The 19,247-nt window shown below is 43.1% G+C and overlaps 1 protein-coding gene across 16 annotated transcripts in view; it reads right to left on the bottom strand.

The window, feature by feature from the left end:
* Positions 1–19,247, bottom strand: part of RBFOX2 (RNA binding fox-1 homolog 2) — a 258,241-nt gene that overhangs the window by 31,895 nt on the left and 207,099 nt on the right. For all 16 annotated transcript variants that reach the window (XR_016441838.1, XM_090043121.1, XM_090043118.1 and 13 more), the window contains one exon: positions 11,033–11,086. Coding sequence is in view for 15 of the 16 variants with exons in the window: in XM_090043121.1 (XP_089899247.1) it covers positions 11,033–11,086 (54 nt within the window). In the remaining variant the exon portion in view is untranslated. The remainder of the gene's footprint in view (positions 1–11,032; positions 11,087–19,247) is intronic.

The raw sequence follows: 19,247 nt of genomic DNA, 5'->3' as shown, positions 1-19,247 counted from the left end.
AGTACAAAGCTACTCGAGACAAATATTCTTAAAGATAAACAGCAGGCCTTACTCTAACCTAGAAACGCTGGATCTCTTGTTACTGCCAATTAATGCATGTGTTATTGCATGGACCCCCAAACACAGGTACAATATGTGTGTGTATTCTGAAAGGCACTTTGTTCTGTTTAAAGACTGCTATAAGAGAGAAGACGGAAGAGCGAGAGGGGAGTACGAGAAGAGAAGGGTTTGGATTTCAGAGCTGGGCACTAAGAATTTGGTCTTCTGAGCTTGGCTTCAGCATGAACACCAATGTGGCTATGGGCAAATCACCCTTGTCTGCTTTAATGCTTTAATTCTCCTACCTGTAAAATAGGGAGAATAATTTTACCTACCTTTGAGAACAGGTGAAAGGATTAGATGTTTGTAAAGCACCATACTAAGCTCTTCGGAGCAGAGTACATGCCTACTTCTATGCCTGTATAGGGCATAGTTCAACAGGGCCCTGACACTACTCAAAGCAGTAAAAGAGTAGAATGATTACATGAAATGAAGCTGTAAAGCATTATATATTATTATAAACCACAAAACATTTTCCCTACCCAACTACCATGAGTCATCATTGGACCGCCATTGTCCAATCAGTACAGCAGATCCATCTGAATGACATTTCGAGGCATGCTGCTGCTACAAGTAGACAGGAGTTAGCTGACATTCTCCACCCAACTGCTACCTTCTTCCTACTTAGGCCCCTATCTTAGTATTCCCTTCTCCAAAATGATATCCCTCATTTCTTCTCAGCTGCATATGGAGATCAAGGGAGACTTCTAGAGGTCTTGCATTCTGAAGCTGGAGAACAATGGTTTTATCTTGGCTGGCCAGTGTCATTATAATGAAAATAGAATGATCCAAACATTACTGTAATGGCCCTTTAGATACAGCGTCTCTGGCCTACTCACCCCACATACAAAGGCAAGAGCAAGACTCATCTCTTCTCAGCAAGACTCATCCTATACTGGTTAATTTAGTCATAAAACAGTACAGCATGACATCACATGCACTCCCATGGGGACGAAGTACATTGTCACAAGCATAGGTCTGAAATGACTAAATGAATTAGGAATTTAACCAGGAGGAAATGAGACATAAGAGAGAGCTCTGGCAATTCTCAGCATCATTCATTCTCAATATCAGATATTCTCAATATCTGCCTAGCACTTGTGGTCCAAGATAAGCGTTTCACCACAGATTACATTATGCAAGCATCTTCAAAGTAAGAGGGGTACCTAGTTTCTGTGGCTTGGTATAAACTGAACACTAGTTTTCTATCCAGACAAGGAACTTCTGCTAACACCATCATGCTGGAAAGCAAGGGTAACAAGCTTATGTTTGAAAGTCCTAATACTGAAGGTACTTGGGACTGATGTTTTTCTAGGGAAAAAACATCCCAGTTTTGCAACGCCTTTCCTGCAGCAGGACACCATACGTAAGGAATAAAATACAGAAGCAGCATCTGGATTTCTTAACCAAGGTTAATAGCAAGAAGCAATTGGGCTATCATTTTAAGTGCCCTTTAAGGTTTTATAGTAAGAACCTGAAAGGGCTCAATTGAGTTCCTTCATGAGTGTTGGTATTTATCCTTCATTAATGGGTTTTAAGCATAAAGCTGTTTTACTTTGATAAAAGTGGACTTTTTTATTATTTTGTGTTCAGGAAGAAAAAAAATCTTGGTGGATGATTTTAATGCTCGCTTCTATAGGAGAATCTCCTCCTTACCCGACTTAAGAACCTAAACTTTCAGCTAATTACATCGTTCTCATTATTTAACAAAGAGAAAACAAACAATATGACTAACAAGTGTGGATCCCCTTGCAGTAGCCTCAAAGTTTTCTGCTGAAATAAATCAACATGTGTCAGTAGATCAGAGCTAAAAATGAACCAGAAATAGTAAAATCCTTTTTTGAAACCTGGCACAAACATGTGGAGGGTTGGGAATGAAGCAGTTTATCAAGGAAAGGTATATTACAGATGTTTTAAAGGCAAACTATAAAGAATGAAAAAAAAAATATATCCTGGTACCCTGTTCTATTCTGGAGGCTTCAGAAAGGCATCCTGGAAAGTTCTGTTTAAAAAACGACTGGCAGGGGCGGGAGGGCACAGAGGTTGTAGTTGTCTTTGTTTAACTTGAAAACCACCAGCCTTGGTTTGCCTGAGGAGACACTGTGGAGATTTAATACAATTTATGTCTTCTGCAATGTTATAAAAAAAACTGCAACAGAGGGGCAGGGGTTTTTATGGCCTATTACACACAGACTAGAACCAGATGCAATTGATTTTAATTCCCACTTTTATAAATAATGCAAGTCTGTGCGCAGACACTAATTTCAGATCATTTCAAATGGAATTTGTCTGGCTTTAACAGCGTTTTAAAAAACCTTACAAGTTAAACTTTTGAGTACTCTCACTACCATGTAAACATCCACACACAGACCTGGACTGATGCACTTAAAGGTGTGAATTAAAACAAAATTAATTATGTTTTGGTTCCAACCTAAAGCATAGACATGCTCTTAGCCAGACTGTACAACTCTGTTTTTAACACCCATTTAATTTCAGTACTGAATTAACACTTTGAAGAATAGCTAGTGTTAAAGACTCAAAACCTTTGCCCTCTCAAGTCGAGCATAAGACCTCATAATGCATGTCAGAGACTTCCAAGTAAAACTCCTAGAAAAGTAAGCAAGACCAGAGCTGACTTACTGCTAAGGCAAAACCTAGAGATTTTTTCATTTCTTTTAAGTTTTCCATGCTGCAGGGGAGGGGAAAAAGTATGTAACTGATTTTTAAGAAGTCCTTTGAAAAGTGACCTGCAAAGAAGAAAGATTGTTTTGGGGACCTAAATCATGTATATATCTCATTTATATATTAACATATCCAAGACATTTTCCTCAAGCTCAAGACTTCCTGTCTTAGTTTAAAAAAAAAAAAGTAATTGTTTCAAGAGAACAATATTGAGTAGCTTAGCTATACAGTGGTGGATGCTCTCCCCACAGCAGTAGATACTGGGGCAAATCAAAGGAGAATAAAGTGCTGGGTCAACAGAGATTCAGGGTTTTCTAAACTAGGTTCAGTAGGACTTACAATAATTATAAGGCTGGGCATTCCACCCCATACCCCTCCACCATCACTTTGCCACTAACTCATCACCCAGTAGGGAATAAAATCAAACCTCCATGTATATGGATAGCACTGAGTACCTCCAATGAAATCTTTCTAGAACAGTGGTTTTCAACCTTTTTTCATTTGCAAACCCCTAAAAACTTTCAAATGGAGGTGCGGACCCCTTTGAATTGTAAGTGTGGGTATTCACATACTTGTGATTGATCATAGTCATCTCTCACAGACCCCTTAGACAGTCTGCGGACACCTAAGGGTCCGCAGATCCCAGGTTGAAAACCACTGCTCTAGAACGTTTGAGCAATTTGCAGCCTGCAGTATCCCCTTCTTTTCCCAAAGGTGTGTTCAAGGGCCCTGAAGAAACCGAGTAACTGTCACCCTTTTAGTCTGGCCTCAGATTCTGCAATAAATAACAAGCAACAGGATGAGCAGTGTAAAAAATAAATAAATATATATATATAGTTTTTGAACGTTTCCATCTCTGAAGAATGAGAAAGAAAATTTACCATGTAACCGTAAAGGGAGAAATCAAAAGCAGACGGTTCTCCTGGGTGTGGCCAGAACACAGAAATTAAACAAAAACAAAACTAAACAAAATAATAAAAAAACAAAACCAGAAAATAAAAACGAAGGAAACTAAACAGAGCCCCTTGAAATCCATGCATTGTTAACCCTTCGTTTTTTACTGTGCTTCGAACATTCACCGCAGTAACAGCATCTTTGCCTTGCGTTATTAGAACAAAGCCTCTGAAGGGGCTTTTTTCTTAATTTGCTGCTACATCCAACAATTAATTTTGCAAAGAGAAAAGCTGTTTTTGGTTTGTTTCGGGTTGGGTTTTTTTTTGGTAATTAACCTCATTTATAGATACAGTCAACACCCAAAAGCCTGAAGAAACGACCAGGGAAATCCAGCAGTTAGGGCTACCTGCATTTAGGGTTTTAGGAAATGAGGGGACCTTCCACCTTCCTCTACAATCCACCAGAGATGAGCTATCAACAAGAAGACAGCAGCAGACAAAGAAACATGTACTTGCTAAAAGCATGCATACATCTCCTAAACGTCATAAGGGAATGGCTGTAGAACTTCTATTTTAAACTAGAGAAAATTAAACTAAGAGCTTGCTTATATGCAGAATTGAGCATAAGGAGCAATTTTAAAAGGATTTAGCTAAGCCAGTACATGACAGGCTGTGGAGACACTCGTTTTGTTTTAAACCAGATTTACCTCTGTTCAGTCTTGAATTGATTAAGCATCAGCATAAACTAAACTAAAATAGTCTGAAATAAGAGCACCCACACTAGTATCTATCTGCGCTAGTTTACCTACTCTAAATTTAGCCAGTTCAAGGTTGTGTGTGGATTAGCCCTAAATCCACAGCTGAACTAGGTGGAAAGGTCCTGGCCACATCTCTTTTGCTCTTGATAATTACAAAGGGCCTTGGTGATAGAAGGAAGTTGCATGAGTTCAGACTTAACTATTTTTTAAAACCATTTAAGTTAAACTGTGGCAGAGCCCCATCTGAATATCCCTATTTTGATTTAACAACACTTGGGGCTTATTTTGCTACAGATTAAATTGACTTCAACTAAAATGAAATAAACCTGGTTAAAACCAAATTAAGGGCATGTCAACAACAAAGGTTGTGCCCAATTAATGCCATAAATGAACACTAATTCCAAACTTCACTCCTGATCAGCTTAACCCACTTTGAAAGAAGTGTCCACTCATCGAGTTACTCAAGGACAGCTTTTAAATTTACACCTTCTATTCATTTGGGTCAACTTACACATGTAGAGAATGACCTAGGAGTGCCTAGCCAGCTTCCTATACCACTTTAAACCAAAGACATTTAAAATTTGAGCTTTACTTAAAAATGCTTGCCACTTCTGGTGAAGACAAGGCCTAAGTAAATGTGCACACAAATTTCATAAAAAGGGTGGGCGTTGCTTTCTGTAACACACAGCACTATACAAACTCTATCAGCAGTTCATGGAACCTGCTCTCCTGGAGATGGGGCTAATAAAAGAATAAGAGTTTCTGTATTGTGAGCGTTTGGAAATTGCTCCACCTTGTTATTTCCTCCACTCTCCCTGCACTACAGCCCTCAAGTTGAGGACAGAGCAGGACTGGCCAGATGCACCAATACTGCTTCAATGTCAGGGAAGTTTTTTTGTTTTGTTTTGGGGTTTTTTTTGGGGGGGGGGAACAGGACGGGGGACAGGATTATATTATTTTTGTTGCAACCTCAGTGCCTTTAAAATGGTCCCATTAACATGCTCCTTGTAGGTTAGAGAACTCCACATCACTAAAGGGTTATCAGTGATATGGGCAAACAACTCTGAGCATGGAAAGAACACGAAAGGCCACTCAGGGTATCTCAAACAAAAGTCTAATGGGTACAGAACTGTACTAGGTTAACTTACACTGGCTTGAGAAACTGCAATGGGGCAGCACATCCAGTTTGGGACCTTGCAGATTGCACCAAGAGTTCAGGCAAGGAGAATTACCATATTTTTCTGAATCCAAGACAATGTTTTTTCCCCATTTAAAGGGGGTAAAGCGTTCCTCCTCTTAGATTCAAATTCAGGGTGGCAGAGGGGCAGGCAGCTGCTGTGACTCCAACTCCAGCCCTGATTTGGAGTTGGAATCGGAGCCAAAGCCTCTGTCCACCCCCACTGCTTCTGCCTGGCCAGCCCCGTGGCCATCTCTGTCTCCTGCCCCCCTACTGTTTACCCCGCCAAAATGGCTCCAGCCCAGGGCACAGAGGACATGGTTGCTCTGGCTGCAGCCTGATCACTCCACTACAGCGAAAGCTGTCCCAGGCCCCTGGCACCAGCCGGAGCTGCCACCACCATAACAGGTGGTATGTAGCCAAGTGGGACTGGAGCAGCTATGCGCTCAGTGCCCCAGGTTGCAATGAGGCCAAAGCCCTGATAGAAGATAAGGTGGGGTGAAAGATGGCAGGCAGGGAAAGCAAGTCATGACAAGACAAATCATAGCCAAAAACAGAATTATATGAAGCTTTACAAAATGTTAAAGGACACAGACTTTTTTATTGTTTCTGTCGTCCTTTGTTTCGCTGGTGCTTGGGTGAAGCAGGGTAAATGGTACCTGGGCAGAGTCCAGTATAAATTAAAAGATCTCTGTGAAACAGAGCCCTTTACTATATGGACAATGGCTTAGGTCACCATTGCTGTTTACACAATTGTCAGGAGTCTCACCAACCGACAGCTAAAAGCTAAATTCTATAGATGCGATCAATATGCATTTCTCCAGTGAGGTATAATCCCTTTGAGAGTAATCTCCACTGGATTTGCCTCCCTGGATACTATCTACTCTCCCCTGAGAAGTTCGAGACATTGGACTAATTACTTGGTCTAGGTCAGGGCTGTTCAACTGGAGACTGGAGCAGTATATATGAGAGGTTAAGTTGCAGCTCCTGGGCTTCTGCCCAGTATGCCTCCCCTTCTCCTATTGCTCTGGCTTCTGTTTCCAGGATCTCCCTTCTTCCCCCAGCTGTGTTCTACACCTGGCCAGGGGGGTGGCACAGCACAGCCCAAGTAGCTCAGGCTGAAGCCCTGGGCCTGCACAGTGAGCTCTGCAGCAGACAGGAAGAGGGGTATTCATGCCAGGCTGTGGGTTATCCACACAGGCACATGCTGCAGCAGAGGGGATGAGGGGATGTGGAAGAGGATGTAGGCATGTGCTGCTGCCCTTGATCCCTGCTGATGCATGTAGTCCCAGCAAGTGCAGCCTGCAAGCAGCACTGTACCTAGACTCCTGGTGGCCCCGGGCATACTTTTAGTATCAGGACCCCTTTGCCAGATCATTATTTTCACCATTTTCAGGCCCCCTTTCTGTCCAGGCCCTGGGCAGCCTCCGGGTTTGCCCATGACTGTGACCAGCCCTGCCTGTGGGGCATGAGGCCCCCAGCCACTTACAAAACAGTCCTGGTCTAGGTTACTGCTAGGAAAGGCAGCGAGGGACATCGATAACAATTATTCCACAACTTACAGCTTGTGAGCTGTACTAAATTGAATTATCACCCCCTCACTGGCCAGACTTCCTCCGAATTCTACATTTCGGGGCGTTGGTTATAGCCATGCTGGTCTAAGGACATAAGGAGACAATGTCCCCTATGGGTAGATGTGATACCTTTTATTAGACCAATGAAAATTAAAATTTTTAGTTGGTCTACTAAAAGCTATCAGATTTACCCAAAGAACCTTGTCTGAATTCTAAAGCATTCTTCTTTTGTTACAAACAGTATGCGCACATCTCAGGGTGCTGGATCTTGAGTGGATGGTGAAGAGGAAAAAGCTCTGTTTTTCTTTTGGTGTAATGTTCCCAGATAGCTTTTTGGAATGGGAAGAGGGTCTCATTAAAAATCCTATGATTAAATTAAACATGCAGATTGCATTAGCTCTGCAAAACAGGAACAGCTGTTCAGCTGGTGTACTTGGGGCTGAGACATCAACTAAAGGAAGCTTCTCTACTGGCAGGCAGAGTATCCCTACCATCATTCTATTCTGCATATACTCTGTCCACAGGTTATGAGGCTGCACAGTGAACTGGGACTTGCAAGTATTGTGCCATTTAAAAGAATTCACGTAAATCAGAACTTGAATTTTAAGGGCAGGCTGAGAAGAATAAAAAAAAAAACCCCAAACAGCCAGTTTCCGAGGAAACCAAAAAAAAAAAAATCTATTTGAAGGATAACCGAAGCCATTTGGTTAGACAAGCTGGGAGGGAAAAAAAAAATATCAAGAGGCTTTTAAATATTCATTTATGTTTTCTAATAGGCAGCAATACAGTTTCAGTGTAAAGGCTTCCAAAGCTAATAAAGTCATTTTAAACAGGCAGGATCAGGACAGCAAGCTGATTAGTCTGCAGACAGCTCAAAATTTCCTTCCCTCCTCACAATTCAGAAAGACAATGAAGCAATTTTTTAAGCAGAGCACCACAATCCAGGGCATAAGGTAGTTGTAACATAATTGTAATGCTCATGCCTTAAGCTTAATACTTCTCAGGATGTGCAGGATCACAATCATGCACAATGTTGGGTACCTATCCTCCAAAAAAGTTTAATAAAAGGGAAAAAGAAAAACAGAGGGAGGAGCACCAGTCACCTAAATTAATTCAAGCTGCAGAAAGAAAAGTTAATCAGTTCATCTCAGGTGGATCCAAAAGGAAGAATGCAAGGTACACCTTTTCTCAAATTGCTACCATTTAACCAGATCTGGAGCAATTCCAGCAAACAAGCCCTGCCCCAGGGAAGCAGGGACAAATGGCTGCTCAGCCTACAGAGGAGCTTCCAATCAGACATTGCATGAGGGCAAACCCAGGGCAATTTGGGATTTACCTTTGTACCTTTCAAATATTTACCAAAATATATACACAAGCTACACCCTTTAGAAACCCAGGGACAGGAAGGGGAGCATTAACAACACAGCACAAGGCAGGCAGTAGGAGCATCTGCTTTCGGATTCCCAAGACAGAGTAGGAGGAGAAGAAGAGAGAGAGGTTTCATATAGTTAGATTAGAATGGAAACCACAGGAGAGGAGAATTGCATTCAGATTTTTATTTTTTTGCTGAAGGTGGAGAAAGAGCCCAAAGAGTGAGTGAGTGGCCTCCAGACATCCATTTCCTTTGCTTCACCATCATATCACCAAACTGTTGTTTTTACATTACTATGTGAGTACCAGGTGCTTCGTGCAGCTACACCCCACTCAGTAACACGGGGGGCCTCCCATTTTCGTACTAAAGCAGGAATAATTTTGGCATGCTTTCGAAAAAAGAACAAAACAATCATTATTTTGGGCAGAGAAGGATGCAAAGATATCACGAACAGATATTCTTTTGGGTGTTTTCTGGCGTCCATTCAGGCTGTTCCCCATCTCTGAAACAGCAACCATCAGTTTTGCAACCACTTATTGCTGCAAAGCTAACAAGAAGTGGTAGAAAGCTGCACAATCAAAAACTGAAGATCTAGAACATCTTCTCTTTAAATTGTTTTCAATTTCAAAGCATTTCTGGAGAGACCAGGACAAAAATCCTACAAGGTATTCTTCAGCAAACAGGTTTTGTTTTAACTGAAAACCAGAAGCCTTGGCTTTAATTAATATTTTGCACAGATAAGGTCAATAGCCAAGGATTCACAAAAATCAATGTCATTGCCTAGAAAGGAAAGGGCAGCCGTGGGTGTTTAATAAGGGCTCTTTGCCTAGGGGTAGGGAAGGTGATGCATGTATATGTGGAGGTGGGCATGCATGCAGAACTATAAAGCCTGGCTATTGTTGGGGAAAAGGTACATTGCTCTGCTGCTGTTCTTTTTCTTTTCTTTTTTCTTTCGACCACACCAATTTTTTTTGTTTTCTTTGGCAATTACATTTAGAAAAGCAGGGATTTGCTTGAGGCCAGAGTCTGTTCCCAAAGCTTGAGAAAAATGACTATAGGCCAGCACTCTCTGTGAATTAGCCTTAATTTGAAATATCAGAACTGTGCAGAGCAAAATAAATATTTACAGATCCAGCCATAGCCCACTGTTTTGGTGGAATCACGTAGGGTGTACTTTATCCAAAGAGAAAGAGAACTCCCAAACAAAGCTGTGCAAAAACATATTTGTCCAGATTGGTTAATGGGGCCAAAAAAAAAAAAAAAAAAAAAAAAAAAAAAGTGCTGGGCACAAAGAAGGAATACAGAAGGGGTTGAGCCGTGGGTCTTTTAGGTATAAAACACCCTCCTGTTTCTGGTTTCCAGATAATACATGAAGATTAAGAAATGTCAAAAATGTAGTTTTGGAAATAGAATGAGATTTTGTAGAGAAATCTGAATATTGGTATACCCCCAAGGGAACAGAGAGGCTACAAAGGGCTGTGAAAAGCCAATCCAAAGGGAAGAAAGGGGTTTTAAAAATAAACTGCTTAGCTGACTTGCACCTTCAAAATCTCATGTGAGGGAGGAAATTTTCATTTTAATTGAAAATGGGAATCTTAGCATTGATTAAGTCAAGCATAGTATAGGCATGCACTGTGCAAGCTTCCCCCACAGAGCTCTGCCAATGCACCTCGCTCCTGACCTGCAAAACTCCCTGCTATTCCAGTGCTGGACCTCCTGGGCAGAGAAAGAATCACATCAATTTGTCATTGTGATGATATTGCTTATGTGATGAGAACCAATTGCCAATTAGGACAAAGATCACTGAAACTCACTGCATTTGACCCTAGCAGCATTTGAAGCCTGCTCTCCAGAGAGGTAAATTAGCATCAACACTCAGCAAAACCTCCCTTCTGATGCATTTTAACGATTAAAATAGCTGTGTAATTAGAAGTTCAATGGGAGGGGCCCACACGGGAAACTGCAGATGCTTAATTTAAGCATCAGATAAATCCATCATGAAAGGCCAGTATCTCAAACACCTATTTTGTTTCCAAAAACAAAGAAAAAATTCCCCTTCACATGCAAGAGATTCTCCTTATCCTAAATAGACACTCGCCTATGCAATAAAAATGTTGCATAGCTTTTAATGTGCAACACACAAAGTGTCATCTTGCTCTGCCTTCCTCAGACAGCATCGCATTGCTAATGCAGTGAAAAATGCTGCTATGAAAGCCCAAGTGACTCCTACATTGTTCAAAACATTGGGGAACCTAATCCCATGTTCAAGAGGAAGGATTGCGAGTGTTTGGACATACTGGCCAAGCTCAGATTCTGGAGTAAGAGGGAACAGAGCCAGGCTCCCAGATATAGTTGTCCCCTCCCGCCAGTCATGCCAGTTCCTGCTGATCTCCGCAGAGTATATTCTCCAGGCAATGAACTGCCTTTTACTCTATGCAATCAAACCAAGAGAAGCTGGGTACAAAGCGAGGACTTACCTTGGAGCCACGCTCATTAAAGATTATCTCTACATCGAGGATTTTGCCGAATTGCTGCAGAGACAAGAAGACAGAGATTTATTTTTGACCGGCCCCTTCCCATATCTTTATTTCTCCTGCCCTGTTACATGCAGGAGGGGAGGGTCCTTCTCTGGGTCACAGCTGAGAGCACAAAATCTCAGTGATGAACTCCAGAAGTACCCCAATGCTTAGTTTGGGACCTTCAAACACTCAGACACCAAAACCATAGCCTTCTGCTGAATATTTTCCTTCCTCACACTATTTAGGGCCTCACTCTCATATGCCTGTTTTTTCAACAATTCTTCATGCGACTGTTTCCTCACAGACTAGCAACACTTCACAAATGTAGCTGTAGCATTTCAAAGGGGCTATCACAAAGGGAAAATCAAGTGTAATTCTGCTTTTCTAAAGAGGATAATCATACAAGATTCCTACTCTTGGGTTGCACGTGCTTTGAATAAACCAGGTACAAACTTCCCTCAGGTCTCAGATCTCCTCAGTATTGTGAACTCCAAACATTCAAGAAGCCTGAGTCATAGAATTATACAAAATTAAGGTTGGAAGGGATGTCAGGAGGTTATCTAGTCCAGCCCCTTGCTCAAAGCAGGACCATCCCCAAGTACATCATCTCAGCCAAGGAGCTGGGTCTCCAAGGATGGAGATTCCATAACCTCTCTGGATAGCCTGTTTTAGTGTTTTATTACCTTCTAAGTGAGAAAATTCTTCCCTATATCTAACCTAAACTTTCCTTGCTGCAATTTAATACCATTGCTCCTTGTTCTGTCATCTGCCACCACTGAGAACAGTTGCTGTCCTCTTTCGTACCTCCCTTCAGGTAGTTGAAGGCTGTTATGACACCCCCTCAGTCTTCTCCAGACTAAATAAGCCCAGTTCCCTCAGCCTCTCCTCACAAGTCATGTGTCCCAGCCCCCGAACCATTTTCACTGCCCTCCACTGGACTCTGTCCAATTTGTCCACATCCTTCCTGTAGTGGGGGCCCAAAACTGAACATAGTACTCCAGATGTGGCTTCACCAGTGCTGAATACAGGGAAATAATCACTTCCCTTGACCTGATGGCAATGCTCCTACCAATGCAGCCCAGTATGCCTTCTTTGCAACAAGGGCACACTGTTGGCTCATATTCAGCTTATTGTCCACTGCAATCCCCAAGTCCCTTTCTGCAGAGCTGCTGCCCAGCCAGTCAGCCCCCAGCCTGTACTCATGCATGGGATTGTTCCATACTAAGTGGAGGACTTTGCACCTTGTTGAACCTCATGCAATTTCTTTTGGCCTAAACCTCCAATTTGTCTAGGTCACTCTGAATCTTAGCCTTACCCTCCAGCATATCTACTACTACCCCCAGCTTGGGGTCATCCACAAACTTGCTAAGGGTGCACTGTATGCCATCTTCCAGGTCATTGATGAAGACACTGAACAAAACCAGCCCCAGGACCAACCCCTGGGGCACTCCACTTGATACCAGCTGCCAACTAGACTTTGAGCCATTGATTACTACTCCCTGAGTCCGATGCATAAGCCAGTTTTCTATCCACCTTACAGTCCATTCATCCAGCCTGTACTTCCTTAGCTGACCTGCAGGAATGTTGTGGAAGACCAAAACAAAAGCCTTGCTAAAATCAAGGTATACCACATCCACTGGCCTCCCCACATCCACAGAGCCAGTCATCTCACCATGGAAGGCAAGCAGGTTGGTGAATCCATGCTGACTGTGCTAACTGTATAATGCTCACTTTCTGGATCCTTAACTTGAAAAATCTGCAGCCACATTTACAGAGGTGCTAAGAACTCACAAGAGGAAGTAAAAGGGATCAGAGATCAGCTTTCAACATATCAAGTGGTATAAAAATGTTAAGTACTCCAAGAAATCAAGCTTAACATGCCTCAACTTTTATATAAAATCGTAATAGATACATCTGACAATTCTGGCCTTGTTCCCTCTGAGCCTCTGTCCCCTGCATCTGTAAAACTGGTATAAAAACACATTCTTTTCTTCATCTATCTATTGACAACATCTGTAGAAGGGACCACGGCTGCACTGCATATGGACAGTTTCTTCTCTTCTACTTGTGTTGCAGATGATCAGTTTGCTAATATCTGATGGTAAGACCAAGTTTGAATGAAGCCAATATATGCACAATATTTTCTGCATCACCCTTGGCACCACTTCTTCCTCCAATCCTATAGGGCAGCTTAAGCTTGACCGTTGCTAAGAAGATCATAACTGAAATATTATTTCTTGTTGATGTCTTCGCATGAGGTGTGGATGCCTCTGTAAAGGAGTCTTTTTTCTTGTTAATGTAGTTGGGTACAACATACGTGCTAGTTACTGCAAAGAAAATGGTTAGTCCTATTATCACGGAAACTGTTTGGCTCTTGAAAAATGCCATCTTCAAAGCTTTCAAAATTACCAGTTTCTTTCCCAAAAGAATCATCTTGAAACAGAACACACAGTGAAACTTATGGTAAAAAAAACCAAACAACTATGTCATGCTATCTTTGCCCCACTCCACCCTGTATGGCTAAGGCCACTATCACATACCACTAATCATAAACTGCCTTTTCACCCCAAGAAAGAGTTGAACTTGCTGAACAGGCCTTTCATGTGGGCAACAAACCCAGCCCACTATATTTAGCTTCTTGGGGCTGGCTGGCAGCCACTGGTATTGCTATGTGAGTGATCTACCCCTGCCCTACTGGTGGGGCAAGGGCCACGTCTCTGTCCCATAGATCAAATGGGTGATGAGTTTCCCAGATGATGGAATGAGGTCAAACTGTGGCAGTATTAAAAGATGACATATAATAAGGCTCCTCAGTGAGAAGTTCCACATATTAACCTATGTATAACTAGGGGTTCACATGTATGCCATTTTATCCAGCTGTGCCACATTCTATAATAAAGACCAATCACTACACTATAGCTTGTATTTTTTGTTTGGTTGATCCCAAATTCAAAAATACACAGAAAAATCTGTCACTAGCAATAAAGGTCTGCAGTTAAATAGCTTATACATAACAACATGAACTGGCCTGGGGATCAAGCAGACCCCCAGGGTTAAAAGAACGTTGTCTAGGTTGCAGTACCTAACTTTCAGATGTTTGACAGTGAGTAAAATGGGCATTTCCTACACAACCTTAAATCAACTGGGCTCACACATCTGGGTCAGGGGGATCTGGTCATGTAGTTAAAGACTATCATAATGCATGCGTGTAAAGGGGAAGGATTCAGACAGAGATGTTAAACTCACTTGGGGCTCCAAACTGGATTCCACCCAGGGTAGGGAGGAGCAACTGCAGTGGTGGTCACTGCAGCAGCTTACAATGGTGGATGTGCACAAGCAGCATCACACCAAGCAGTCACAGTCCTTGCTTGCCTGCCTGCTGCTGAAGACCATGTCCAACAGAGGCCCCAGAGCCCCCGATTCTGTGGCAGACTCCACCCCCAACTTCCAGTAGCCTGCTGAGCCAGATGGACTGCACATCCATTCCAGATCCAACCTGCGATCCACGTGTTTTGAAATTCTAAGCTGGGGTATCAAACTAACCGTAAACCTGCAATGTCCGAATTTGGCCTCCCTGATTTTACAACCTAAACAACTTCCTTTGAAGATATCATTTGTAAATATCATTTCCCCAAGTTTTCTAAAGAAGGAAAAAAGGTAAAATCAGAGAGCATTTGGTGCAATTGTAACAGGTCTCAATGGTGTACCATCAGCAGAGTTGAAACCTCGACCCTTCAGCACTACAGCATAGACTGCTGTCACGTGAGCTGTTAGGTGGCAGCAGAAGAAAAGCTATTACCCCAAAGGGAGAGTAGTCTGCTACATCAAGTGTTGAAAGTCCCCCAGCCTGATCTGCCTTTCTCTTTCCCATCTGGGGGCTGTGAGGAATATCAGCTCAGCAGGGTGCCCAGAGAAGTCAATGGGACTGGCTGGGTCTAGGTTAGGAGTTAGCTGAAGGAAGCCTACCCGTCTCTCTTGCACATTCCTCTTTGGGAGTTGGAGGAGACTCCTGTGGTGCTTGAGGGAAGCGCGATTATGGATTACTCAAGCCAGGTGCTTTACTGGTATTTAGTATGCGAGTGTATGGGGGGGGGGGGTTAGGAAAAAGCCCATCTCACTTCCTGCCCCACAAAGGTCCCCTAAAGGTTACTGACCACTTATTCCAACAGGTCTGAAAAACCCAGCCTGGTTCTCTTGCTCTACCCTCCATCCTGAAGCTGCTCTGGCAGCTCCTAGTATTATGGCTTTCACCACTGCTGTGATGATAGCGAAAGCCCAGCCCTAAGATGTATTTAGTTATTTTGGCAACCTGCTGACATTTTACTGAAAAATAAAAACCAGAGCTGAGAGAGTGATGAATTTTTTAAATTGATGTCAGTGAAAGTGGGATTTAATGTAAAAGGGGAAAAAAAAGCACTTCTCTAGCCTGAAAGTGTTTCCTCTCCTCACCCCTACCGCCCACCAAATATCAACACCACGCTGCAAACAAACAGACATGTCAAAAGTTAACAAAATGTCACCAGAGTTTTAATAATGGAAAATGCTCCCTGCCCAAAATTTAGGGATTGTTACTAACTTCCTCCATTTTTTTAAAATTAGGAATGCACATACGTCTGTTTTAGCAGTTACAGACAGCCTAGCCAAATACAAGGGACTGGGACTGAACCTCAAATCTTTGGGCACAAAGGTACAAGCTGTTGCTACTACTTTCATGCTACCAGACCTCATTCATTAGCTCAAATGGCAGTCATAAACTTCTATATGTGCTCCACCGATTACACAGGAGACAGAGCCACACAGTTCACGTGGATTTGCTAACATAAAATATGTTTCCTTTGAAAGGCCGTGACAAAGTGAATGAGACTGGCTACATCAGAATCCCAACGTTTATTCCCAGCTCTAGCTGATGTGACTGTACAGGCTCTCAGTGGTCTTTTTTGTAAAATGAGTGAAAGTTACTGTCCCTGAAATAGTAGCATGTGGCCTTGGTAAATAATAAATGGCTGCAAAGGGCACAGAAATATGAACAGCAGCTAGCTGAGGCTGGAACAGAGTCTTCTGGTTTGCAGCCTGTGCACTTTCCCATAAGCGGTGGTGCATGCTGTGGGCTAGAGTCTGTTTCTCATTTCATCTCCCTACCCCGATGATGTGAAGACAGGAACTTTAGACTAAACTTTAAACTAAACTTTAGACAGGAACTTTAGACAGGATACAAGGATACCTTTTGGAAACAGGATGATGGAAATGAAAAGGATTAACAAACTGTAGCCCTAAAAGCATTTAGCACCTGTAGAGACAATAAATTATCTTCAGCTAACTCTCTTAGGGCAAACATCCTGTTTAGCAATATTTGGAACTCTTTTAATAGATCAGACCTAAATAAGGAAGCCACCCAACACAGTGGCACAGGTTTCCAGTACGGAATACATGCCACAGCGGTCCTAGAAGTCAAAGAGGCAGGAAACCTTCTACAAAAACCACTATTCCCACCTAACTGAAGTGGTCTGAAATCTGCCAGTAAATAAAGCCGTCTCGCTGCCAGACAGACAGGAAGGTATAAAGGTTCCCTTAGAACCAGCACAAGTAGAGTAACAGCTTGATTAGCTTGGCATGAGCTGGCAGAATCTACTGGGTAACTGGGTTTTTCTACATCTTTTATATTAGGGACTTCATTAAACACCTACACAAGAGGATCTCAGCTTAGATAATATTCCACCCCCCTCTTGGTGTACAGATCTTCCCAGCAACTTAAGTAAAAGCCTCTAAATGTTGCTGCCAGGTAAATGGCAGTCACCACTGCCTTCCCCAGGAATATTACCACCGAATCCCTTTGCATTCAACAGCAAGCACACCACTTTTGTGCAACAAGAAAAGCAGCACGATGGTGAACAGAGGTACTGCCACCACCATTTTAGGTGGTAAGTGTCTAGTCATTAGGGCAGCCATTGGAAGGAAGTAGGCTGTCCATGCAACATTGAATATACATTTTCTACTCAAAGGCATGTAGTGTATCAAAAGAATGTCAGTGCCTCCTATAACTGTAGCCAATAGCATCCATAAAAAGGGAGGGACACAACCTTTTGAAACCCTATTTCTTATCGTGAAAAATACAAGGAAATGAAAAGCAGTTTCTACCAGTCCTTCTGCCAGTCACAACTTTTATTATGTCTTCTGAACACCAATGTCTGAGAATGTGGGAACAGAGGCATATTCAGAAATTCAAGACAAAATTTTCCCTCCATTATAGATGCTCAGTACACCCAGAAAGGCTGTCTGCAGAATAGTAGTTTTGACATAAACATCCATTTTAGCTGCTGTAAGAGGAGGGGGAGCATTTGCTCAGGACAGTGCATCAGCTGTTACACTACAGCCTGCCTGCATGATCCTGTAGTGATATATTAGCTAAATTGCCCTAAATTTGAACCCTAACACTGGAGCAGTTCCCCTTTACTTGCATTGCTACAGAATCAGCCAATGTACCAAATGTAGCTGTATCTTAACACCTTGTATTCCTCTCCTTTGATACTTATCCAGTTGTTATGTCCATCTATATCCTTAGTCAACATGCTGTCCTCTGGAGAGAAGACTTCTGGCTGTTCTACTCTCGATATTGGGGTGAACTGAGATTATGAATCTCAGATGTTCAAAGTGACCCAGAAGATTCTCTAGATGCCCAATTCTTAAGGTTACAGAACTGTTAAATATGGAGTGTGGGTCTCAACATATTAAGTAGTTTGATTTGTATTGAGAGGTGGCCTACCATAAACAGATGGCTGGGACAGTGTCCCAAGACAAGCTGATATGGACTAGAAGTCAACAGGAACAAAATGTACCACTGCTGCCTATGTGACTTGGCAAATCAAGGGTGGTACCGCACTGTCACCTTGAATATATGATAACAAACAGGTATAACTCATCACCATGCTGGGTGGTCCGCAAAGAAAAGACCCTTTCTCAAAAGTTAAAGAGTTACTACCACCCTACCTCCTTTCTCCAAGATATGCATGAGTAGGTTTTTATATTCAAGGAGAGCACCTGCTTCCAGAAAATTTGAAGTAGGCAGATCCAATATCCATGAGTTGCAACTTCAGGGAGAAGCGCTTTAAACTCCAACCAAGTAAGAGTTAGGTTCTGGAGGAGTCTGGTGACAGGGATCACTAGATTTAGGAATATGCTACCTAAAGGGTACCACTAAGAATGCATTAAATGCTATGTGGTGAAACACAAATCCTCACATATATGATGAATACCTGCTAAAACCCAAAAGTAAATCAAGGGAAATGTTACAAAAGCAGGAACAAAATTAATCAAAAAGTGAAACTTCTCAGCCTAGACTGGGGTGGACAAAATACAGCCTGGGGGCCAGATCCGATCCATCAACTAATTAAATCCAGCCCACAGGAGATGCCCGCCAATTGACTGGATCTGGCCCATGGCTGTCCCCACAGTGCTCCTCATGGGGTCAAGCCCCACTGGAGGCAGCCAGGCCACACTCCTGCCCAGACCCACCAGCTCCAGGCCAGGCCAGCATGCACACCTTCAGGGGGGGGCGGGCCTGATTCCAGTAGGGATGCAGCCACCAGGTGCTGATCAGCTCTCCTTGCATCCAGCAGCAGCTCCTCCTCCTGGTACTGTTGTACCACTTGAGGCGGGGGGGAGGGGAAGCTTTAGCTGGGTGGCTCCTGCCCCAGGGTGCAGGGTTCGGGCTGAAGCTCCTGGGTATCTTCCACCCACTCTGCCCATCTGGTGCAGGCAGCTGAGTGGGAGAAAGGCAACTGAGAGCTTCATCCAGGCAGCTCCTGACCCAGAGCTGGAGCTCCAGCTCCAGCTGCTTTCCATCCACTCAGCCCACTTAGTGCAATGAGCAGCCACTTGCAGGTGGAAGGCAGCTCAGAGCTGGAGTCGGAGCCTCACACTCTGGGGCACGAGCCACTCGGCTGAAACTTCCTCCTCCACTGGAGTGGTGCAAAAGGAGCAGGGGCACAGCCTAGAGTAGGAGGAGCCACCACCACTGGAGGTGAAGGAAGCTGATCAGTACCCAGATGGCTGCAGCTGCACTAGGAGCAGCCCCACTGGTAAGATGTGTGCAAAGCAGGGGCTGACCCAGTAAGTGCAGATGACAGTGTTGCATGGGCTACCCTGAGCAGGAGAAGTCAAGACTCGGCCCCATGCA

This window comes from Crocodylus siamensis, chromosome 4 (assembly GCF_052110815.1).
Source record: "Crocodylus siamensis isolate JL-2025a chromosome 4, ASM5211081v1, whole genome shotgun sequence".
Taxonomy (NCBI): Eukaryota; Metazoa; Chordata; order Crocodylia; family Crocodylidae; genus Crocodylus; species Crocodylus siamensis.
This window is presented reverse-complemented; position numbering and strand designations above follow the sequence as displayed.